The following is a 25,520-nucleotide window of genomic DNA, read 5'->3' as shown; positions in this document are numbered from 1 at the left end:
TCTTTGCAGTGTAGGCAATTATTATTTTAACCAGCTGAGCCAGAATCCCATTATAACAGAGATGCTAAACATAACCATTTAGTTTTTAATTATTTTAATAAGGAATTTATGAAACAACAGAGACACACAAGGAAAACAAAATGAGAGAACCCATCTTCTGACCTATTTTACACTACTTTAATACAGCACCAAGAATGCTCTGTGGGTCTACATCAATACAAATTGTATAAAATAATGGGTTTGTCCTTACACTGATACAGGAAATGGCAACCATTGAGCGAGCTATGCCAGTTTCAACCATCTGAAAACAATGAAATGAATAATTTATCTTATTACAAACAGATAGAATAAAAAAATAGTTTGCTAAAATGGATTTTTTTGGGGCTTAGAAATCTGGTTTGGTCGCGTATTCATACTGCTGCAGACTTCAGTAAAAACCATTTTGATTCTGATTGTTCTGTATAAACTGGTCATTTTTATTATTTAAACTTGAATGTAATAAGATTAACCAGCAAACCATAAAAGCTCTTATGAAGGTGTACGTGGACGTAAAATATTCTACAAGTGTTTTCGAAACTGCTGCTGAGAGTAACTTGCTGCTTTGTCAGAAGCGTTGATGATCCATGGATCAGACAATTACATGGGATATGAAAGCAGTTAGTACTGGCCCCCAGTCTGCTGCTGGAATACATCAATCGTGTCTTCATCTTCCATCTCCAACTGCAACACAAGACAACTGTTAGAACGAGAGAAGGCCCACCATCAATACAAAGCAACATCTGCCGTACTGTGGTTGACACTGGAAATCTTTCACCTTACCTCTTCCTCAGTTGTGACAAATTTATATTTTCTTTCTCGACCCCCCCGCCCCCTCAGTATCATAGAATTATACAGAACCAGGGACGAGAGTGGGTGAAGATAAAAAAATTCTGAAATCTTGTGACACAGAATCATGTACACGCTTTATCGCAATGTGGTAAAGTCACTGCAGCATGAGGGGCCGGAAAATCATAGCACTTTTTATGATCTGTAGTGAATGCAAATGCTTTCAGACCACTTCAGATAGGTGGAGTTATTAGACTTCCAAGTGGGTAGAAACATTTGTTTACCTTTTTTAAAAATCAAAAACTATGGACCAATGCATTTGTATAAAATCACCTCAGCATTTCAGCATTCAATGCAGTTATTGTATGTAATACAGGAGGAAATCCATATTTACAACAGAACATGACTTCACTGGATTATGTACAGCTACCCCTAATGCATTCCTAATATGTTCCTAAAAAACACGCTAAATGAAAATCACTTTCCCATTAGAAACATGTAATAAGGGTGAGTTATGTTCCTGACCTGTAATTTTAACATTAAAAATCTATAGCTGCCTTTAATCTACCTGGCTCAAAAATCATTCAACTAACACTAATATTAGAACACTGAACAACCCAAGAATTCATCCTACTTATCTCCAAAAATGCCATTTCCTACTCCTCTCCCCCAACCTTCCAGGTTGCCCCTTCCCTCCCCACTTCCACCTGCTCACAGTTTGCCTCCTCCCCCTTTCCCTCCTCCTACCTTCCTGCTTGCAGCTTGTCCCTCTCCAACCCTCCTTCGTGCCATTTCCCTCCCCAATCCTGCCTCTCGCCGTTTCCCTCTCCAACCCTCCCTGTTGCTGTTTACCTCCTTGTGCTGCCCACTCACCATTTCCTCCCCTGTCCCCCTCCTCTCTGCTTCTTCCCCTCCCATTCGCCACTTGCCTTCTCCACCTCGCCCTCTTGCCACTTCTATCCCTGCTCCTCCTGCTGGTTCTATATGCGCATCAACTGCATTACATAAATTCTCCATTCTGTCAAAGACCTCAACCAAGTTATTCAAACACAATTTGCCTTTTATTTATTGATCCAAACTATCCCAAATGTCAATTAATTTTGTCCAAGATCATTGTGCCCAAATATTCCCCATCACCATTAGGCTGACGGGTCTGTAATTTCGAGGTTTATCTCTTTCCCTTTATTTGAAGAGTGGTGTAATGTTCCGATCCTTATTTCCTTCAGTAACTTCTTCCCCTCTCCTTCAGTAAAGAGAGATTTTATTGTCTCTACCTCAGTAACGATGGACTTCCTTTTCTCTTCCTCCCTCAATAGTGACAGGTTTTATTTGTTCTCTCTCTGACATGGTAACCGGTAGATAACATGGAGTGAACCTGAAACCGTTCTTGTCAGTACAATCCACCCAGCAAATTTACTAAATGAGTGATTCTGTGGCACTGGATATACCTTTGCCCCACAGTCTATGAGTCTTAGAATCCATCTACTTCCCATAGGAGATTCACATAGTAACTGTAAAGTCACTTTATCCTAACACTCCAATAAAATGCTACTGTCTTGATTTACTCTTACTAGCTCCCAGAAAATACTCCCAACTGAAGAGTTAATTGCTGTACTCCTCAGACTTCCAGGACTGGTTGTTATGGGCTGGTGTTCCAGAGACGGGCAAAGGGGGTAAAATTGACAGGAATATCTGCCTGGGCTGCACTTCACTAGTTACATTGGTAGGTGATTGGCATGTAGGAGCAGATTATCCATTCACCTATAGTAGCAGAAGCACAGGTCATGACAATCCTACAGCTGTAAAACTGTGATAGTATACTCCTAAATTAAAGGGATTCATCATGGGGTTGGCCAATGTCTGGAAGTGAACTAAAGTGCATACTCCAGGCCTAAACATTTATTTTACTGTGGAGCCTTATGCCAGGCAAGGTCATACCTGTGCAGGTGTGTCTGTCTCATTAATCGGCTGTCCATCAAATCGGAATCTGATTTGTCGAATTGCCAAACCCTAGAAATAGAAAAACAGGAACATTTGAGAGATCAAAAAATGTGCAGAAGTCAGTAGTTTTAGCACTCAACACTATTCTACACCATTGACTAATAGTGGGCACAGGAACCACAGCTTCTCAATAACTCAGTTAATGGTAGGGCGTTGGGGAGAGTTACAGAACAAAGACCTAGGGGTACAGGTTCATAGCTCCTTGAAAGTGGAGTCACAGGAGGACAGAGTGGTGAAGAAGGCATTCGGCACGCTTGGTTTCATTGGTCAAAACATTGAATACAGGAGTTGGGACGTCTTGTTGAAGTTGTACAAGATATTGGTAAGGCCACACTTGGAATACTGTGTACAGTTCTGGATATTATTAAACTAGAAAAAGTGCAGAAAAGATTTATTAGGATGCTACCGGGACTTGATGGTTTGAGTTATAAGGCTGGCTAGATTGGGACTTTTTCCTCTGGAGCGTAGAAGACTGAGGGGTGATCTTATAGAAGTCTATAAAATAATGAGGGGCACAGATCAGCTAGATAGTCAATATCTTTTCCCAAAGGTAGGGGAGTCTAAAACTAGAGGGCATAGGTTTAAGGTGAGAGGGGAGAGATACAAAAGTGTCCAGAGGGGCAACTTTTTCACACACAGGGTGGTGAGTGTCTGGAACAAGCTGCCAGAGGTAGTAGTAGAGGCGAGTACAATTTTGTCTTTTAAAAAGCATTTAGACAGTTACATGGGTAAGATGGGTATAGAGGGATATGGGCCAAATGCGGGCAATTGGATTAGCTTAGGGGTTTAAAAAAAAAGGGCAGCATGGACAAGGGCCGATGAGCCTGTTTCCATGCTGCAAACCTCTATGACTCTATAACTTTAATCAGTCTCTTCGGATCTGCTCTGTGATACAGTGTGACAGAATATTGACCCGTCTGCTGCCCTCCCCTCAAGGCAGTGGCCAATTTCATCTGTGTTTTCAAGGAAATACTTCCCACAGGGATGTGGAGATTTTTTAAGAAGGAGAACGACAGTGAGTCTGCTGGCTCATTTCTCTGCAGAAACTCATTGGCAGAGGCCTGCAAACAGGTCCATCATTCAGGCATTGCAGACAGTACAGGGAGATAGGTTTGCACAAGGAGCAGATTAGCAAGCGTGCCAAGAGACAATTCATTTTCCAAAAGTAAGGGGACAGGAAAGCTTTTCATTTTATAAAATTGTCCTCCCTGAAAGGGATATGGTCTGTCTGGAATACAGTGTCAAGAGTTGACAACAGTGATCATTTATCATGCACAATTTCTTTGGTGAATATCATGGTGGCCATTCAAGTAAATCAGAAACAAGCTCCATGCTGTTCCTATCCAAAGCCCCCCACACAACCACACTTTGCCACTTGTACACAGATCACTGGCAGTTACCTGGGGCAAAATCCTTGGCTTATTTCTCCCTGGTCTAAACCAGAAGCACGGAGGTTGACTGGAAAATATTTTTCAAAAACCCGTCATCTGAAAATCTTAAAACTCTCACTTTTCACTTGATTTATTATATCAGTTAAGATTGGTTAACTTAGCAAAGATATTGAAACCTGGATCCTCCTCCCACCATGTAGCTTAACATAACCCAGAGGGTATACTTACTGACTGAGCCAAGAGCAGTGATGGAGCTGTCTTTATCTCACCGACTGGTACTCAATAATGGAGCTTGATCACGTGCTGTCTTGGCTCCATATTTAACAGCGTCTCTAGCACTGAACCAGGGATAAGCTCAATAAGGCATTTTTAAAAGTTGTTCAGGGCGCAGACCTGATTTACTAATCTGCTTTAAGGGTAAAGTTCACTATTCTGTGGACATGGAATTCAGCATCAGACCTGTTCAATGATACAAGCCTTCACGTTCCCGTACCTGGCGTTCACAGTACGCTTTCATCAGTTTGCTTAGAGGTGTATGCTTTTTGATTTTGAACTGCACAACGGAACCATCTTGGCCTGCCACCTTCAGGTTAATGTGGTCGTTTTCTGATTTCAGTACATCCTGTGGAGGTGAAAAGGATGGGTATCAGCACATGTATAATGTCACAGATAAAATCAGATGGTTCACACTTTCCAACCAGAAATTACAACTAATTAATACTATACACGCAATTACGAGTGAACTTTTGGTTCATCTGGTAAAGCCCGTCTGTAACTAAGTCAACTGGAGTGGCAATTCAAATACATCGATTCAGTTCATGTCGGTATTTAACCTCCACATGAGCAAATACTGTAGTTCCAATCACAATACCAAACCTGTTCCCATATTCCGTCAACTGCTTTTACTTCATCCACCCTCACTTTCAATGTTAACAGTGAATTCCACAGTCTCACAACTCAGTGTGAAGTTTCTTCTGTCCTATGTTCCAAATCTGACATTTAATCTTTTGTGTTACCCCTCAACTATTCCCTTTTCTGTTTCTATCTACACTGACCCATTTTTTAGGAATTCAAACCCCGCAGCATGTTACCGATTAGTCTGAGAAACATTTTGACACTGCAGTCAGTTGCATTCAACCTATGGCACAGGAACAGGACATTTGGCTCAACTATTCTTATACTGGCATTATATTTTACACAAGCCAGTGCTCTTGGTCTAACTCAATCTAGCTTCCCCTTAAATGCATCAATGCTATTCACCTCATCTACTCCATGTGGTACTGAATTCCATATCTTTCCCACAATCTGAATAAAGACATTTCTCTGGAATTCTCCATTTGACTTATTAGAGGCTATTTTACATTCATGGCCCTCCCACAGCTTAAAACATTTTCTCTGTATTGCTACACTTTCAAACTCGTTCATAATTTCTACCAGTTATCCCTCAGCCTTCGTTCATCTCGAGAAAAGTCTGCTCAGTCATTCTTGAAAGGTGCAATCTCTCAGTTTTGATATCAGCCTTGTAAACCCAGATGATACAAATCGGTTTTTGTGACAACTGAACTCTATATTCAATTTGAAAGCAATGTACTCCAGTCCCAAACAAAACTAATTACATAGGTATGAGGGGAGAGTGGGCTAAGATGGATGCTGGAATCGATGACTAATTTTAACAATGAACTTAGAATAACGTAGTATGACCAAAGTCAACATTGTTTTACAAATTTATGAGTTTTTTTGAGAGTGTACTTAGCAGGGTAGATAATGGGGAACCACTGGATGTAGAATAATTGGATTTCCAAAAGGCATTTAATAAAGTGCCACACTTAATAAATAAGAAAATGCTCACAGAGTTGGGGCTAACTTTTAGCATGGATAGTGGGTTTGTTATGACAGGGAGCAAAGAGGAGGCATTTTCACGTTGGCAGGCTCTGGCTAGTGGACGTCACAAGGACCACTGCTTGAGGCTTCAGTTATTTATAATCTATATTAATGACTTAGACAAATTGCTGATGATACCGGCAGCACAGTGGTTAGCACTACTGCCTCACAGCGCCAGGTTCGATTCCGACCTCGGGGTCACTGTCCGTCTGGAATTTGCATGTTCTCCCCGTGTCCAAAAGGTATGTAGATTATGTTGATTGGCCATGCTAAATTGCCCCTTGGTGTCAGTGGGATTAGCAGGGTAAATACATGGGGTTACGGAGATAGGGCCTCAGTGGGATTGTGATTGGTGCAGGCTCGATGGGTCAAATGGCCTCCTTCTGTACTGTAGGGATTCTATGATAGAATGTAAGCTATGGGGAGGAAACAAAGAAACTGCAAAGAGACACAGACAGGTTAAGGTGAATGTGCAATAAGTGGCAGATGGAGTATAATGTGGAGAAATGTAAGATAATTCACCTTAATAGTAAGTGCAGAAAAGCAGAATTTTTAAAAAGCATGAAACTTGTTAATGTTGAAGCTCAAAAAGAACTTGATATACTAGTATAAGAAATTTGGAAATTTAGCATGCAGATACAGGAAGTAATTAGAAAAGCAAATTGCATGTTGGTCTTTATTGTAAGGAGGTTGCTGTAATTGTACAGGACTTTAAGATGACCGTACCTAGAATACTACATGTACATTTTGGTCTCCACAGTTAAGGAAAGTTGTACTTTCTCAAGAGGTAATCTCATTGAAACATATGAGATTCTGAAGGGGCTTGACAAAGTAGATACAGAGGTTGTTTCCACTGGCTGGGAAATCTAGAACACAGGGGCACAGTCTCAGGATAAAAGGGTCGAACATTTAGGACTAAAATGACGAGAACATTTTCACTCAAATTTTCCTCAATCTTAGGCATTCTCTACCCCAGAGAGTTGTGGATGCTCCATTCTTGAGTATATTTAAGGCTGTGACAGATATTTGTTCTCAGAAAATTAAGGAAAATGGGGAAAAGGAGGGAAATGGAATTCAGGTGCCATGATCTTACTGAATTGTGGAGCATGCTCGAGAGATCATGTGATTGACTCCGGCTCCTATTGCTCATGTCCTTTATTATGAATCCAGCTTGGGGATAGAGGCAGTGATCTTGTTGCCACTGAGTTCTCACTCTGGCAGTGGTGTGAACTTCTCACCAAAGCACCCAACAATTTAGCAATTAACAAAGAGACTGCAAAGAGGCACAGACAGGTTACGTGAATGGGCAACAAATGGCAGATGGAGTATAATGTGGGGAAATTAGAGATTTTTCACTTTTATAGTAAGTGCAGAAAAGCAGAATTTTTAAAAAGCATGAAACCTGTTAATGTTGAGGTTCAAACTTTCAATACAATTTAGTTGTTGTTCCAAATTCAGGTTGGATCTGGAGATAGCATGCCTATGCAATGATGAGATACGGGACTAGTGGATACAGATCTGCCATTGTATAACAATGGATCTGTACAGTTTTGGTGAGCTCAGATAAGATCAATTGGAGATGGTTAATTAAATTTCTCCAACAAGCATATTGCTTTAATATTTTCTCAGCAAATTAGTACACCATACTAAGCAACCCAAATGAAAAAAATGCATTTTATGCCTTTATGGGATGTGGGTATCACTGGCAAGGCCAGCATTTATTGCCCATCCCTACTTTCTCATGAGAAGGTGGTGGTGAGCTGCCTTCTTCAACTGCTTCAGCATACAGGTACAGCAAATGGTTAAGGAAGGCAAAAAGAATGTTGGCCTTCACTGAAAGTGGGACGGAGTCTATAAGTATCGTAGTCTTGTTAATGCTTACGATGCTATTCAATGAGATAATGCCTGATCTGATTGTGGCCTTAAGTACACTTTCCCGCTGGTCCCTCATAACCCTTGTAGATCAAAAATCTGTCTAACTCAGCCTTGAATATATTCAATTACCCAGCATCCTCTTCCTCTTTGGGGAGGGGAAGAGAATTCCAAAGATTAATAATCCCAATGCAATTTCATCCCTCTAAGTAAAGCGACCAAAACTGTAAATAGTACCCGAGGTGCTATTTCATCAATGATCTCCAGAGTCATAACAAGACTTTCCTACTTTAATACTGCATCCCCCTTGCCTAGGATTACCCCAGATGATCCATGGTTTTGTTCTTGGAATGGCTTGGAATGGCTTGCTGGGCCATATCAAAGAATAGTTCAAGTGTTAACCATATTGCTGTCAGTCTGGAGTCATATAGGCCAGATCAGGTAAAGAATCCAGATTGCCTTCGCAAAAGGACATTAGTGACTACCAGGGTTTGTAAGATCAAGTTCAACATTCACTCCCTCGACCACCAGTACACAGGGGCAGCAGTGTGTACCATCTGCAAGATTCACGGCAGCAACCCACCAAGACTCGTTCAGCAGCACCTTACAAAGCCTTGACCTCTACCATCTTGAAGAACAAGGGCAGCGGATGCATGGGGACAGCACCACCTGCAAGTTCCCCTCTAAACCACACTCATCCTGTCTTGGAAATGTATCTTCACTGTTCCGGGGACAAGATCCTAGAACTCCCTCCCTAACAACACTGTGGGTGTACTTATACCAAATGGACTCCAGCAGTTCAAGAAAGCAGCTCACCACTATCGTTTCAAATGCAATCAGGGACAGTCAATAAATGTTCTAGTAATGACCACATCCACAAACAAAAGAAAATCCAATCGTTTCATGCTCATCATCGCTAATATCGGGTTTTTATTCCAGATTTTATTTAACTAACTGAATTTAAATTCCCTAGCTGTCATGGTGAGATTTGAGTTCATGTCTTTGGATCATTAATCCAGACTTTCAGAGTACTAATCTAGTAATATTACCACTTTGCTACTGCACACTGATAGTAATTGAAGGGCATCTGTTAATGCATCTATCACTGCATGTCACACAATACTAAAAAGCTAGTACTTTTAAAGCTTTATTTCTCCAACCTTTTCTAACAATATATACAGCAGGCCGCATTTATAGTAAATCAATTACAAGAAACATTTTATTATAGCTCAATCTTGTCATTATCTTATTCAGTGACTCCAAGACTCAACGTTGTGTTCTTCTCAAACTATCACTTGATCTTAGTTGCATTACAACTTGTCAAAGGTTATGATCAAGAGCTAGTGAATATTATTTTTTTTAAATGACACCAACCAAGAACAAGATGTTCAATTCAATAACATTCCAATCAACAATGACTTGCAGTAATATAACATCCATAACATACTAAGACTTACAACATGGCTGGGAATTGAGCTGAATATAATGTCCAAGCACCTCTTTGAGTCTTTAAAGGAATGAGAATAACCCTGACAAGACCAGCTCATCCATAATAGCCCTCGAAAAGGTTGTAACCCAATATTGGATATTCTACCTTAGCTCAGACAGAAAACATGCATACGAATATACAAATTAGGAGGCATATCCCACTGAGCCCTTAAAGCCTGTTCTGTTATTCAATAAGATTGTGGCTGACCCTGATGGTAACCACAATTCAACATTCCCTCCTGTCTCCAATAACCTTTCATCCTCTTGCTGGCCAAGAATCTATCTACCTGTGACTTAAAATATTCAAGGACACTGCTTCCACCACCTTCTAAAGAAGAGTTCCAAAGACTCTCAACATTTAGAGAAAAAAAATTCTCCTCATCTCTCCTAAATGGGCCACCCCTTATTTTTAAGCAGAGGCTCCTAGTACTAGATTCTCCCATAAGAGGAACATCCTTTCCAAATCCACCTTGTCAAGACCCTCAGGATCTCATATACTTCAATGTGAGGTCCCTATCTTCTTCAAAAAGACGATCATCATCCCGGTACCAAAGAAAAGTCAGGCAGCGTGTCTTAATGACTATCATCCGATGATTCTGACGTCCACCATTACGAAGTGCTTTGAAAAGTTAGTCATGGCACGAATCAATTCTGGTTCCCAGATGGCCTGGATCCAATACAGTTCGCCTACCACCGCAACAGGCCCACAGCAGACGCCATCTCCCTGGCCCTGCACTCAACCCTGGGACACCTAGATAACAAAGACATCTATGTCAGACTCCTATTTATCAACTATAGCTCAGCCTTCAACACCAATATTCCTACGAAACGCATCTCCAAACTCCGTGGCCTGGGATTCAGCTCCTCCCTCTGCGACTGGACACTGAACTTCCTAATCCACAGACCGTCGTCTGTAAGAACAGGCAACAACACCTCCTCCGCGATCACCTCAACACCGATACCCCACAAGGCTGTGTCCTCAGCCCCTTACTATACTCCTTATACACCTATGACTGTGTGGCCAGATTCCCTTCCAATTTGATTTTCCAGCTTGCTGATGACACCAACGTAGTGGGTCGGATTCAAACAATGACGAGACAGAGTACAGGAAAGAGATAGAGAACCTGGTGAACTGATGCGACGACAATAATCTCTCCTTCAATGTCAACAAAATGAAGGAGATAGTTATTGACTTCAGGAAACATAGTGTAACACATGCCCTGTCTACATAAATGGGGACGAAGTAGAAATGGTTGAGAGTTTCAAGTTTCTCGGTGTCCAGATCCCCAACAACCTGTCCTGCTCCCTCCCCGCCGACACTGTAGTTAAGAAAGCCCATCAACGCCTCGACTTTCTCAGAAGATATGTCTGCTACGACTCTCATCAACTTTTACAAATGCAGCATAGAAAGCATTCTTTCCGTTTGTATCACAGCTTGGTATGGCTCCTGCTCTCCAAACTACAAAGGGTCATGAATGAAGTCCAGTCCATCACTCAAACCAGCCTCCCATCATTGACACTGTCTACACTTCCCGCTGCCTAGAAAAAGCAGCCACCATAATTAAGGACCCCACGCACCCCGGACATACACCCTTCCATCTTCTTCCGTTGGGAACAAGATACAAAAGTCTGAGAACATGTACCAACCGACTCAAGAACAACTTCTTCCCTGCTGCTGTCAGACTTTTGAATGGACCTAGCTCACATTAAGTTGATCTTGCACTACACCCCAGCTATGACTGTAACACTACATTCTGCACCCTCTCCTTTCCTTCTCTATGTATGGTATGCTTTGTCTGTATAGCGCGCAAGAAACAATACTTTTCACTGAATACTAATACATGTGACAATAATAGATCAAATCGCATCTTACTCTTCTAAACTCTAGCAATTACAAGCCTAACCTGTCCAACATTTCCTCATGAGACAACCTGCCCAATTGAGATATTAGTTTGGTAAACCTTCTCTGAACTGCATCCAATGCATTTACATCCTTCCGTAAATAAAGAAACCAATACTATATCGAGTATTTTAGATGTTGTCTCACCAATGTCCTGTAGAACTGAAGCATAATCTCCTTACTTTTGTATTCAATTCCCCTTGCAACAAATGATAACGTTATATTATCTTTTCTAATTACTTGCTGCACCTGCACGCTAAAATTTGTGACCCATGTTCTAAGGCCCCTAGATCCTTCTGCATCCCAGAGCCCTGCAATCTTTTTTTTTAGAAACCCTACAGTGCAGAAGGAGGCCATTCGGCCCATCGAGTCTGCACCGACCACAATCCCACCCAGGCCCGACCCCCACATATTTTACCCGCTAATCCCAGGACTCTAAGGGGCAATTTTTTTAACCTGGCCAATCAACCTAACCCGCACATCTTTGGACTGTGGGAGGAAACCGGAGCACTCTCACCATTTACATGGTATTTTTCCTTACCATACTTCATTTGCCAGGTGTTTGTCCACTCACTTATCTATATCCCATTGTATCCTCTTTGTATGCATCTAACAGGATCTTTGTAAACAGTGCAAGGCATATTAAATAAGGCCACACTGAACACATTGCAATGACCAGAAACTATAAATTTGAAACAAAAATGATCCATTACACCTTTGAGTCTACAGTACTCATTTTCATGGATAATTGGTGGACTCTCTAATTTGATTAATGTTCTGATCGAAGAGGATAATTACAGACAGAAGTGAAAAAGAGATTGCTCAGTTGGTGAAAACTGTGTAACTGAACCATACATAGAAGACTTCATAGTGAATTCTCACGTACTAATCAATTAGCTTCTTTCAACTTAAACATTATTACACCATTTGTAATGACCATTTTGAAATGTCTATAATGGTTCTTGGATTAAAGTACCCAAGTGCAACATAATCTATGTGGAAAACTTGAATATTATTGCACTTCCTCTGATGGCCATTTTAAAATGTTCACTCAGTCCTAATTTAGTGCAATAACTACTTGTATGGCATCTTATTGAAAATCCAAATACATTACATTTACTGGTTCCTCCTATCCATCGGCCAAGTTACATCCGCAGTAAACTCTAACACATTGTCAAACACAATTTCTCCTTTATATTTTCTAAGTGTCTTATTACCACATCCTTAATAACAGATTCTAGCATTTGCTTACTACTGATGTCTCTTCTTTCTTTCTTAAATAAGTGAAGTTATGTTTGATATCTACCAATCCTTTGGAATTCTTCTAGAATCTAAGGTATTCTAGGAAAGCTAAATCAGGCTTGTCCAGGCTGGATGTGGCCCACAAAGCCCTTCTGTGCAACCTTCGGAGCCAGTTGTCAAAAAAACAGATGAGTTGGAATGAGAGATTCTGCATTGAGCTGCTCCTCCAATCATAGCCCGTTTCTCTCCCGCATTTGCTATGTGGGAGAGAAACAATGTGTGATTGAAACTTAGAAACCCTACAGCACAGAAAGAGGCCATTTGGCCCATCGAGTCTGCACCGACCACAATCCCACCCAGGCCCTACCCCCAAATCCCTACATATTTACCCACTAATCCCTCTAACCTCCACATCCCAGGACACTAAGGGCAATTTAGCATGGCCAATCAACCTAACCCACACATCTTTGGACTGTGGGAGGAAACCGGAGCACCCGGAGGAAACCCATGCAGACACGAGGAGAATGTGCAAACTCCACACAGACAGTGACCCAAGCCGGGAATCGAACCCAGGTCCCCGGAGCTGTGAAGCAGCAGTGCTAACCACTGTGCTACCGTGCCGCCCAACATCCTTAATAAGGATTGGGGTAGTGAATACTGGCGTGTGCGAGCCCAGGGGTGGGGTGATGGCGAAGAGTACGTGTGGGAGTGGGAGAAGGAGAAAAAAAAGCACATGGCACGAGTTGGAAAATTTGTGTTGAGGCTGGGAGGAAAGAGCATGCCAGGGTGGGAAAGAGTGTGTAGGGGTGGGGAGGAATGAGCATGTGGATGGGAGTGTGTAAATTCACTTGTAAGTTTATGCTGAAATTTATCTTTTCAAACTCACTGATCGACCTCTTGAGCGAGCAAAAAAATTGAAATGTGCCTTCCCCCACCCCACAGGCGAAGGTTGGACAACTCTGATCTGAATCAATGCATCGACTATCTCTGCAGCTATCTCTTTGAAATTCTAAGATGGATTAGTTCATTAGAATATGTTACAATTAACCTTCTTCATTGAGTCAGAAGAACCCAGATGGAGGCCATTTGGCTCAAAGTCGATGTTTTAGTATTATTTCTTTAAGTCCCTCTTTCTCGTTGCACCCTTGGTTCTCCAATATTTCTGTAATTTATTTTCTGTTCTCTACCATGAAAACTAATTAACATAAAATATAGGAGCAGAGGAGACAATGTGGCCCATTGAGTCTATTCAGTCATTCGATATGATCGTGGCTGATAAAGTCTGACATTTCCTTATCCCCATTATAATTTTTCCTGACTCTTATTTCTAACCGACCCACGTTTACTTTCACTAATCCCTTCCTATTCAAAGGCAAACTGTGCCCAACAAACTTGATTGTGTTCTTCAATGAATCATAATGTGATTGATGTTGGACTTTCATAAGATGTTCAATAAAGTGCTACCTACGAGACTAGTTAGTAAAATCAAAAGCAGTAGGATTAAAAGAGCAGTGTCATCATGTATGTGAAATTGGCTGATACAGAAAGCACAGATTAATGGTAAATGGCTATTTTTCAGACTGGAGGGATTGGTGTTGGGCCAACTGCTGTTTGATCTATATTAATATTAGGTATAAAAATTTCAAAGTTTGCAGATGACAAAAAATTGGAAATGAAACAAACATCAAGGAAGATAGCAGATGATTTCAGGAGACAAACAAATGAAACAGATAGACACATGAAAGATTAATGTGAATGCTGAGACCATGAAGTGATGCATTTTGATCAGAAGACTAAGGAGAAGCAATGTAAACTAAATTCTCCTATTGGGAAATGAGTTAGGACAGGTGATGGATGTGAGTGTGAGGGAACACTTTGGATCCAGTGATCATAATGCCATTAGTTTCAACCTGATCATGGATAAGGATAGATCTAGTCCTCGGGTTGAAGTTCTGAACTGGAAAAAGGCCAAATTTGATTAAATGAGAATGGATCTGGGAAGTGTGGATTGGCACAGGCTGTTCTCTGGTAAGGATGTAAATGGAAAGTGGGAGGCATTCAAAGGAGAAATTTTGAGAGTGCAGGGTTTGTATGTTCCTGTCAGGATTAAAGGCAAAGTAAATAGGAATAAGGAACCTTGGATCTCGAGGGAGATTGTAACATTGATTAAGAGGAAGAGAGAGTTGTCTGAAATGTACAGGCAGCAAGGAACAGATCAGATGCTCGAGGAGTATAAAAAGTGCAAGAAGCTACTTAAGAGGGAAATCAGGAGGGCTAAAAGAAGACATGAGGTTGCTTTGGCAGACAGAGTGAAGGAAAATCCAAAGAGCTTCTATAGGTATGTTAGGAGCAAAAGGATAGTGAGGGATAAAATTGGTCCTCTTGAAGACCAGAATGGTAGACTGTGTATGGAACCAAAAGAGATGGGGGAGATACTAAGTGGTTTTTTGCATCCATATTTACTGAGGAAACGGGCATGGAGTCTACGGAAATAGGGCAAACAGGTAGGGAGGTCATGGAACCTTTACAGATTAAAGGGGAGGAGGTGCTTGCTGTCTTGAGGCAAATCAGAGTGGATAAATCCCCAGGACCGGACAGGGTATTCCCACGGACCTTGAGGGAAGCTAGTGTTGAACTTGCAGGGGTCCTGGCAGACATATTTAAAATGTCAGTATTCACGGGGGAGGTGCCGGATGATTGGAGGGTGGCTCATGTTGTTCCGTTGTTTAAAAAGGTTCCAAAGGAAATCTGGGAAATTATAGGCCACTAAGTTTGACGTCAGTGGTGGGCAAGTTACTGGAAGGTGTGATAAGGGATAGGATCTACAAATATTTGGATAGACAGGGACTTATTAGGGAGAGTCAACATGGCAGGTCATGTTTGACCAATCCATTAGAGTTTTTCGAGGAGGTTACCAGGAAAGTGGATGAAGGGAAGGCGGTGGATGTTGTCTACCTGGATTTCAGCAAGGCTTTTGACAAGGTCCCTCATGGGAGGTTAGTTAGGAAGGTTCAGTCGCTGGGTATACGTGGGGAGGTAGTAAATTGGATTAGACACTGGCTCAATGGAAGAAATAAACCTGTTGGACTTTAACCTGTCTTTCCATGGAAGAAGCCAGAGAGTGGTTGTGGAGGATTGCTTCTTTGAGTGGAGGCCTGTGACTAGTGGTGTGCCGCAGGGATCGGTGTTGGGTCCATTGTTGTTTGTCATCTATATCAATGATCTGGATGATAATATGGTAAATTGGATCAGCAAATTTGCTGATGATACAAAGATTGGAGGTGTAGTGGACAGTGAGGAAGGTTTTCAAAGCTTGCAGAGGGATTTGGACCAACTAGAAAAATGGGCTGAAAAATGGCAAATGGGATTTAACGCAGACAAGTGTGAGATATTGCACTTTGGAAGGACAAACCAAAGTAGAACGTACAGGGTAAATGGTCGGACTCTGAAGAATGCAGTTGAACAGAGGGATCTGGGAATACAGATACATAATTCCCTAAAAGTGACGTCACAGGTGGATAGGGTCGTAAAGAGTGCCTTTGGTATATTGGCCTTTATAAATCGGAGTATCGAGTATAAAAGTTGGAGTGTTATGGTAAGGTTATATAAGGCATTGGTGAGGCCGAATTTAGAGTATTGTGTACAGTTTTGGTCACCTAGTTACAGGAAGGATGTAAATAAGGTTGAAAGAGTGCAGAGAAGGTTCACAAGGATGTTGCCAGGACTTGAGAAGCTGAGTTAGAGAGAGATTGAATAGGTTGGGACTTTATTCCCTGGAGCGTAGAAGAACGAGGGGAGATTTGATAGAGGTGTATAAAATTATGATGGGTATCGATAGAGTGAATGCAAGCAGGCTTTTTCCACTGAGGCTAGGGGAGAAAAAAACCAGAGGGCATGGGTTAAGGGTGAAAGGAGAAATGTTTAAAGGGAATATTAGGGGGGGCTTCTTCACGCAGAGAGTGGTGGGAGTGTGGAATGAGCTGCCGGATAAAGTGGTAAATGCGGGGTCACTTTTAACATTTAAGAGAAACTTGGACGGGTTCATGGGTGAGAAGGGTGTGGAGGGATATGGTTCAAGTGCAGGTCAGTGGGACTAGGCAAAAAATGGTTCGGCACAGACAAGAAGGGCCAAAAGGCCTGTTTCTGAGCTGTAATTTTCTATGGTTCTATGTCTTGAAGCAGCTGCAGGACATTCTGAAGAGGGAGGGTGAACAGCCACTGGTTGTAGTGTACATTGGTACAAACGACATAGGCAAAAAAAGGAATGAGGTCCTAAAAGCAGAATATAGGGAGCTAGGAAGCAAGCTGAAAAGTAGGACCTCAAAGGTAATGATCTCAGGATTACTACCTTGCCACGTACTAGTCACAGTAGAAACAGCAGGATACACAGGATGAGTACGTGGCTAAAAAGATTGTGCGAGGGGGAGGGTTTAAGATTCCTAGGACATTGGGACCGGTTCTGGGGGAGGTGGGGCCTGTACAAACTGCCCAATCCTGGGCAGGATTGGGACTGATGTCCTTGGAGGGGTACTTGCTAGAGTGGTTAGAATCATAGAATCCTATAGTGCAGAAGGAGGCCATTCGGCCCATCGAGTCTGCACTGACCACAATCCCACCAGGCCCTATCCTCATACCCCCATGCATTTACCCTAGCTAGCCCCCCTGATACCAAGTGCAATTTAGCATGGCCAATCCACCATCCCGCACATCTTTGGGCTGTGGGAGGAAACCGGAGCACATGGAGGAAATCCACACAGGCACGGGGAGAATGTGCAAACTCCACACAAACAGTGACCCAAGCTGGAATTCGAACCCGGGACCTTGGCGTTGTGAGTCAGCAGTGCTAACCACTGTGTTGCCCTAGGGTTGGGGAGGGTTTAAACTAATATGGCAGGGGTGTGGAAACCTTGGCAAAGATTCAGAGCGGTGGGGAATTAAGAACAAGAGGAAAAGACAGCAAGGAGAATAAGGAAAGTGATGAGCAGAGAAATTATGAGCCAGAGTCAGATAAGGAACGAGTAAAAAATAACAGGAAAGGGAAAAGAAATGTTACAAGTGCCCACCTTAAGGTTTTGTACCTGAATGCTTGTAGCATTCGGAACAAAATGGATAAATTAGTTGCACAGATAGATGTAAAGGGATATGATATAGTTGGCATTATGGAGATGTAGCTTCAAGACGAGCAAGAATGGGAACTAAACATTAAGGGCTATTCAGTGTTTGGGAAGAACAGACAGAAAGGAAAAGGCAGTGGAGTTGCATTGTTGATTAAAGAAATTTTTTAATAGGATATTGAGGAAAGATGATGTGGAATCTGTATGGGGTCGAGTTAAGAAACAACAACGGGCAAAAAAACATTGGTGGGGTGGTATACAGACCACCTAACTGTATTGGTAATGTTGGGAAAAGCATCAGACATGCATGTGTTAAAGGAACATTTGTGATTATGGGCGACTTTAATCTGCATATAGATTGGGAGAGTCAAGTTAGTCACAATACAATAGAGGAAGAATTTCTGGAGTGTATACAGGATGGTTTTCTGGAGCAATACTGGAGTTGAGGAACCAACATGGTAGCAGGCCATCTTGAACTGGGTTTTGTGCAGTGAGAAAGGATTAGTTGGCAAACTAGTTGAGAGAACACCCTTGGGGACTAGTGATCGTAATATGGTAGAATTCTTTGTCAAGGTGGATAATGATGTAGTTGATTCTGAGACCAGAGTCCTGAATCTCAATAAAGGTATCTATGATGGTATGAGGCATGAATTAGCCATGAGGAACTGAGAAACATTACTGAAAGGAAAGACAGTGAACAGGCAATGGCAGGCATTTAAAGAACAAACAGAACTCCAAAAGTTATTTATTCCTGTTTGGCGCAAGAGTGGTAAGGAGATTGTGGCCAAACTATGGCTTACAAGGGAAATTAGAGATACTATCAGATTCAAGGAAGAAGCATACAAATTGGCAAGAAAAAACAATAGGCCTGAGGAACAGTTTAAAATTCAGCAAAGGAGGACCAAGGCATTGATTAAGAGAAAAATAGAGTCTGAAAGTTAGCTAGTAGGGAATATAAAAACTGACTATAAAAGTTTCTATAAATATGTAAAGAGAAAAAGATTGACAAAAACGAATGTAGGCCCCTTACAGTCAGAAATGGGAGAATTCATAATGGAGAATAAAGAAATGGCTGAGGAATTAAATTTGTACTTTGCTTCAGTTTTCACAAAGGAAGACATGAATAATGTATCAGAAGTGCTGAGAGAAACATGTTTTAATGAGGAGCTGAAGGAAATCAGCATTAGCAGAGAAATGATTTTGGGGAAATTGATGGAATTGAAGGTGGATAAATCTCCAGGTCCGGATAATCTTTATCCCAGAGTACTTTAAGGAAGTGGCCCTGGAAATAGTAGATCCATTGGTGGTTATTTTTCCAAAATTCTTTGGACTCTGGAATAGTTCCTACAGATTGGAGGGTAGCTAAGGTAAGCCCGCTACTCAAAAAGGGAGATAGAGAGAAAACAGGGAACCATAGACCAGTGAGCCTAACGTTGGTACTGGAGAAGTTGCTAGAGTCTCTTATCAAGAATTTTATAACTTGGCATTTGGAAGACAGTGGTATAATCAGACAAAGTCAGCATGGATTTATAAAAGGGAAATCATGCTTGACAAATCTATTGTAATTATTTGAGGATGTAACTAATTGAGTTGACTGAGAACCAGTGGATGTGGTTTATTTAGACTTTCAGAAGGCTTTTGACAAGGTCTCACATAACAGATTATGTAAAGTTAAAGCACATGGAATTGGAGGTAATGTCTTGAGATGGATAGAGAGCCGGTTAGCAGATAGGAAGCAAAGAGTAGGCATAATGGGTCTTTTTCTGATTGGCAGTCAGTGACAAGTGGGGCTCCACAGGGATCTGTGCAAGGACCCCAATTGTTCACATTTATTAATGATTTGGAAGAGAGAACTGAATGTATTATCTCCAAATTTGCAGATCATACAAAGTTGGTGGGAGGTGAGCCGTGACGAGGATGCAGAGATGCTTCAGAGTGATTTGGACAGGCTGAATGTGTGGGCATCAGATGCAGTATGATGTGGATAAATGTGAGGTTAGATTATTACTTGAATGGGTGTAAATTGAGAGAGGTGGATGACCTTGGAGTCATCATATATCAGTCGCTGAAAGTAAGCACGCAGGTACAGCAGGAAGTAAAGGCGGCAAATGCTATGTTAACCTTCATATCGAGAGGATTTGAATATAGGGATAGGGATGTTTTGCTGTAATTGTATAGTGCGTTGGTGAGGCCACATCTGGAGTATTGTGTGCAGTTTTGGTGTCCTTATCTGAGGAAGGATGTCTTTGCTATAGAAGGAGTACAGCAAAGGTTTACCAGGCTGATTCCTGGGATGGCAGGTCTGTCATATGAGGAGATCAAGTCAGTTAGGATTATATTCACCGGAGTTTAGAAGAGTGAGAGGGGATCTCATAGAAACTTATAAAATTCTAACAGGGTAGATTAGGAAAGAGTGTTCCTGATGATGGGGGCGTTCAGAACTGGGGGCCATAGTTTGAGGATAAGGGGTAAACCTTTTAGAACTGTGAGGAGAAATTTCTTCACCCAGAGGGTGGTGAATGTGTGGAATCCACTACCACAGAATGTAGTTGAGGCCAAGATGTTGTCCAATTTCAAGAAGAAATTAGATACAGCTCTTGGAGCTAAAAGGATCAAGGGAAAGGGGGATCAGGATATTGATTTGGATGATCAGCCATGATCAAAATGAATGGCAGAGCAGGCTCGAAGAGCCAAATGGCCTACTCCTGCTTCTCGTTTCTATGTTTATTAAGTCTTTTGTGATCTGAAACTCAGTGCCTGAAATAAATGCTGGAAGCAGAATGAATAGGGTATTGGAGTTACCTGGAAACGTAAAGCTTTCTCTGGACAAAAAGCAAAGGAGTGGAACTTATTGGATAGCTTTTTCAAAGAGCCAGCACAGGAATGATGGGCCAAATAGCTCTCTTCTGTGTTGCAAGATCTTACAATGCCTTATCATGCCTGCAGGCCAACCCAAATTACTTATATATCAACTAAAAATGCTGGATAAACTCAGCAGGTCTGGCAGTATCTGTGGAGAGAAACAGTCAACATTTCAGATCTAAATGATCCTGCTACAGAACTCCAATGTATTAAGCATTATGTAGATAAACAAAACAGCCAATTTGCATTCAGCAACATCACAAACAGCAAAGAGATGCACTGGGAAACCTCTATGAAACATCATGGTAACTTTCCCTCAGCAGAAACTTACAAATGTCTCATTTTGAAGATGAAACCGTAACAATGCAGCACTCTTGATATTAGTGTACATTGGTGTTAGTATACATGCAGTTTGAACCTGCAAGTTACTGACTCAAATACAAGAACAACAACTGAATCAAGTTGACACGAGACACTTTCACATATCTTACAGAATCCACAGAACAGTAGCAAACAATTCGGACAATTTGTTTCATGCCAGTTTATATTCCATACAAGCCTCCTCCTACCATTCTTCACTTAACCCGATCAACCTATCCTACTCTTTTCACCCTCACATGTTTATCTATCTTCTCTTGAAATGCAAGTATACTACAACTCAACCGGTGAGGTTATGTGCTCATTCCAACTGCTCCTTCAGTAAAGAAGATTATTCAGAATTGCCTGATCGATTTAGTAATAACTATCATGTATTTGACCTCTCTCCAACAAGTTAAACCATTTTCTACTCTGTCAAACCCTATTGCAATCTTAAAAGACACCTGGTCATCCCTCCGCCTTAGAGTTTTTTTTATTCAAAGGATGTGGGCATTGTTGGTTAGGCCAGCATTTCTATTGCCCATCCCTAATTGCCCTTGAGACGGTGGTGGTGAGCTACTTGCTTGAACTTTTGCAGTCCATGTAGTGTAGGTACACCCACAGTGCTATTAAGCAGGTTATTTCAGGATTTTGACCCAGAAACAGTGAAAGTACAGTCCCAAGTCAGGATGATGTGTGGCTTGGGAGGGGAACTTGCAGGTGGTGGTGGTGTTCCCATGTATCTGCTGCCTTTGTCCTTCAAGGTTGTAGAGGTCAAGTGTTTGAAAAGTGCTGTTGAAGAAGCCTTGGTGAGTTCCTCTGCATTCTTGTAGATGGTACAAACTACTGCCACTTAGCATGGAGGGAGCAGATATCGAAGGTGGTGGATGGGTGCCAATCAAGCAGGCTGCTTTGTCTTGGATGTTGTTGGAGCTGCACCCATCCAGGCAAGTGGAAAGTATTCCATCACACTCCCGACTTGTGCCTTGCTGATGATGGACAGGTTTTGGGGAAGTCGGGAGGTTAATTACTTTCCCCAGAAAGCCCAGCCTCTGAACTACCCTTGTAGTATTTATATGGCTCGTCCAGTTTCGCAGAATGTTGGTGGTGGGAGATTCAGTGATAGTACAGTCACTGAAATGTCATGGGGAGATGGTTAGATTCTCTCATTTGTTGGAGATGGTCATTGCCTGGTATTTGTGTGGCATAAATGTTACTTGCCACTTATCAGTCCAAGCCTGAATATCATCCAGGTCTCGCTTCATATGGGCACAGACTCCCTCAGTATCTGAAAAGTCATGAAAGGTACTAAACAATGTGCAATTGCTGGTGCCATCCTCATTTCTGACGTTATAATGGAGTGAAGCAGCAGAAGATGGTTGGGCTTAGGATGCTACCCCAAGAAACTCCCGCAGTGATGTTCCAGGACTGAGATAATTGACCTCTAACGACCTCAACCATTTTCCTTTGTGCTAGATTTGGCTCCAACCAAATGATATTTCATTCCCTTCCCCAGCTATCCAATACCATATCTGAAGTCAATTTAAATAAACCATAAATTATCTACAGGTTTGATTCTTGCATACATCAACAATACTGAAGTGGATCCTAAACTCAGTGAAATAAATAAAACAATACCTAACATTTTATTTAAATTCAAATATCCTACATTAGCAGTTAACCTCTCCCTACTTTCTTACATTTCGTTTTGTTCAGATTCCTCCAATATCTTCTCATCTCTAAAAAACATTATTTTGCCATTTATACTGTCCTACATTATCCACTGATGATGTTTTATATCAAATGGTTTTATATTAAATAGTTTGCAGGCGATTTAACTCACTAATTCCCTCGCTATGATTGGTTGATTCTCATGTTTCCAACTTTATCAAGATGCTCAATTCTACTTCAGTTTTCAGTTCTGATGGCCGCAGAGTGACAGCACAACTCCAGCCAGAGTGGTAATGATTGGATACGTCAAATCTCGCCCAGCAATTGCACAGCTGGAAATGACTTGGGTTGATTTTTTTGTGGGCGAAATAATCCTGCTTTTAACAGGAAACTTTTGCTCGTGTTTTGGTCCCAAGTTCTGTTTGTTTTGGTCCATATAATTTCTATTTAAATAAACTCACATTTTTATCCTGATCCTGCTCAACAATTCTCTCTTCTGGTGGCACCGATAGGTAGGAAATAGTGCATCATCCAAGCAGATATTACTGATGTACACCATGACAATGTGGGGAAATTAGAGTATCAAAGTACAGCCTGATCCTGACCTCACCCTTTCTTTACTCAGAGTGGTGAAAATGTTAAACTCAATACCACATGGATTTGCTGGGGTGAATAGCATGAACAGAAAGGATATGTTGAAGGGTACCATTCGATGGGAGAGGGGTGTGCCATACATGCTGACACAGATCAAATAACCTGTTTTTGTGCTGTAAATTCCATGTAAAACACTCACCATTCAGAGCAGAGATGACTAGACTTTGACTCCCTAAACTATAGACACAAACAATTTGGAACATACCAAAAATAAAACAGAAAGGCACACACTGGGATCTAATCCGAGAATCTAGTCTTTATGGCACAGCTCCTTACAGAATAGACTCTCAGCAGGAAGGTTATGAGCAGCATATTTCAAATGTAAAGACACAATCAGTGAAAGTAGGTATAAAATTTACATAATATGTTTGCATGCAATTTCCTGGTCTCATCCCAATGATCATTTGTCTACCCAGAGGTGTAACATTACAAAATCCAACATGACGACATTGCAGCATTCATGACTATGAAATCTGCTCAGTACCAAACAACAATTTCACAACCTCTCTCACTTGCAGTTCTAGAGTCTGTACCAACTCCTCTAAACTCATAAGCATTTGTATTTGTTCACAGTTGTCTGTGCATCTGCACTCTACACCACACAAGTGTGTAAGCAGTGTTTAGTTTCAAAGAGAAAACAAGAATAACCAGTGAGAGAGTGAAAAGCACTGACTGGCCAGAAAAGGAAGATGTGATAAATAAAGGAGTCTCTCTTAGGCCAACCAAATCTTACACCAGGGAAAGTCATCCTCAATGATTACTAATTACAAGAACATCCTAAATTACATGGCTTATAAATCACATCTCAACTTTCTCCCCTATTATTGAAGGCTATCATTCTAGTTCCAATTCTACAGATACCCATCTCCTTCTGATGCTTTGCACAATTGGCTAATGTCTGAATCTAAGTAGTGACTATTCACAGGTACTCCGACTATGTGTGGAGATGAGGGGTAGCATTCATAATTGAGCCCAATCCAATCCCTTTTACAGAAGGGATGACTGCACAGAAATCAGATCTGTAAACAGATACATGTCCCTTTCTCCAGCTAAAGAACACTGGGTCCAGTTGTGGGACCTCAAGTGTAACTACACAGTCTGCAGATTAAGCTCCAGAAACTGCACATGACTCAGTTATAGACAGATTGCAGCCTTCCCAAAGCCCTAACATAAACAGTGTATAAATCATCCCCATGGGGCTAGAGGCACCGCATCGCCACTACCAAACTGATAGCATCAGCAACACAAATTTGGTTTCCACCCATGGTCCATATCTTCACTTTGCTAGCCTGTACGGATGTCTTTCATAAAAAAGGTGGTCATCATCACATATGCAGTCACGTTAAAATCACAATTTTGGCTTCTGTAATCACATTATGTTTTACAAAGCCATTGAGTGGGAGCTTTTCTTTCACAGGACACTGCCTTGTATTTGTAAATACTGTAGTCTTGAATGACCACTGGATGTCCCAATGTGGTTTACAACTAGTCACTGCTGTTATGTAGGAAACGCGACTGCCGATCTGCACAGAGCAAGCTGCCACAAACAGCAACATGATAGCAGACGATCTGTTTTTGAGACGTTGACCAGGAGACTGTGGGGATAGCTCCCCTGTTTTTTGTAAATAGTAAATAGTGCCATGGAATCTATTATATCCACCTGAGGAGTTCAGATTGTGAATGTACAGTAGTATTGGCTCTTAATGTAGGTGGCCTGATACAACCCAGCCATTATATATTAATTAAATTGGCCATTTAAAACTACCAGGCTTGGTCAGCCTGGGTATTCGGGATGACTGCAGCCAGATGATGATTATAATGCGGCAGACAGGGAGGGCTGAGGCTTTGGGATTCTCTCGACGCACACCGGAGGACTGGGGCCCCCTCCAGCTGCCAGATCTGGCCAGCCCGGCCCCGCTGAGACCCAGCCTCAGGCCTTAGGCCCAGGCCGCTCCGAATATGGCGGCAAAATTTCAAACGGGGCCTCAGGAAGGCAGGAGCGACCTGGAGCCGAGCACTCACACGGCAGAGTCGGTGGCCAAGGGGCGGGGAGACCGAGAGAAGGCGGCGGGAGGCCGGCTGCTGGGGCCCGGCCCGCCCTTCCTCACGCTGCCCGTTACCTTAGGCTTCTCGTCCGCCATTGTGTCTTCTCGCCCGCGTCTCCTCGGCACAAAGAGACAGAGAGAAGGAGCAGGAGAATTGGGGAGGGGAGGCGAGTGCGCGCCCCCTAAACACGGCGGGGGCGCGCACGCAGACAGCCAG

General features: G+C 42.0%; 1 protein-coding gene across 1 annotated transcript; it reads right to left on the bottom strand.

Annotated features, from left to right (window-relative positions):
- Nucleotides 1-77: 77 nt before the first annotated feature.
- On the bottom strand, nucleotides 78-25,520 carry LOC144501585 (small ubiquitin-related modifier 3). The gene is made up of 4 exons (XM_078225448.1): nucleotides 25,379-25,520; nucleotides 4,711-4,839; nucleotides 2,764-2,835; nucleotides 78-720 (listed from the first exon to the last, which is right to left on the bottom strand). The coding sequence occupies exons 1-4, from the start codon at nucleotides 25,397-25,399 to the stop codon at nucleotides 658-660; spliced, it is 285 nt and encodes a 94-aa protein (XP_078081574.1). The 5' UTR covers nucleotides 25,400-25,520; the 3' UTR covers nucleotides 78-657.

This window comes from Mustelus asterias, chromosome 12 (genome assembly GCF_964213995.1).
Source record: "Mustelus asterias chromosome 12, sMusAst1.hap1.1, whole genome shotgun sequence".
NCBI lineage: Eukaryota > Metazoa > Chordata > Chondrichthyes > Carcharhiniformes > Triakidae > Mustelus > Mustelus asterias.
Note: the sequence above shows the minus strand (reverse complement) of the source record. Positions and strands in the feature narration are given on the sequence as shown.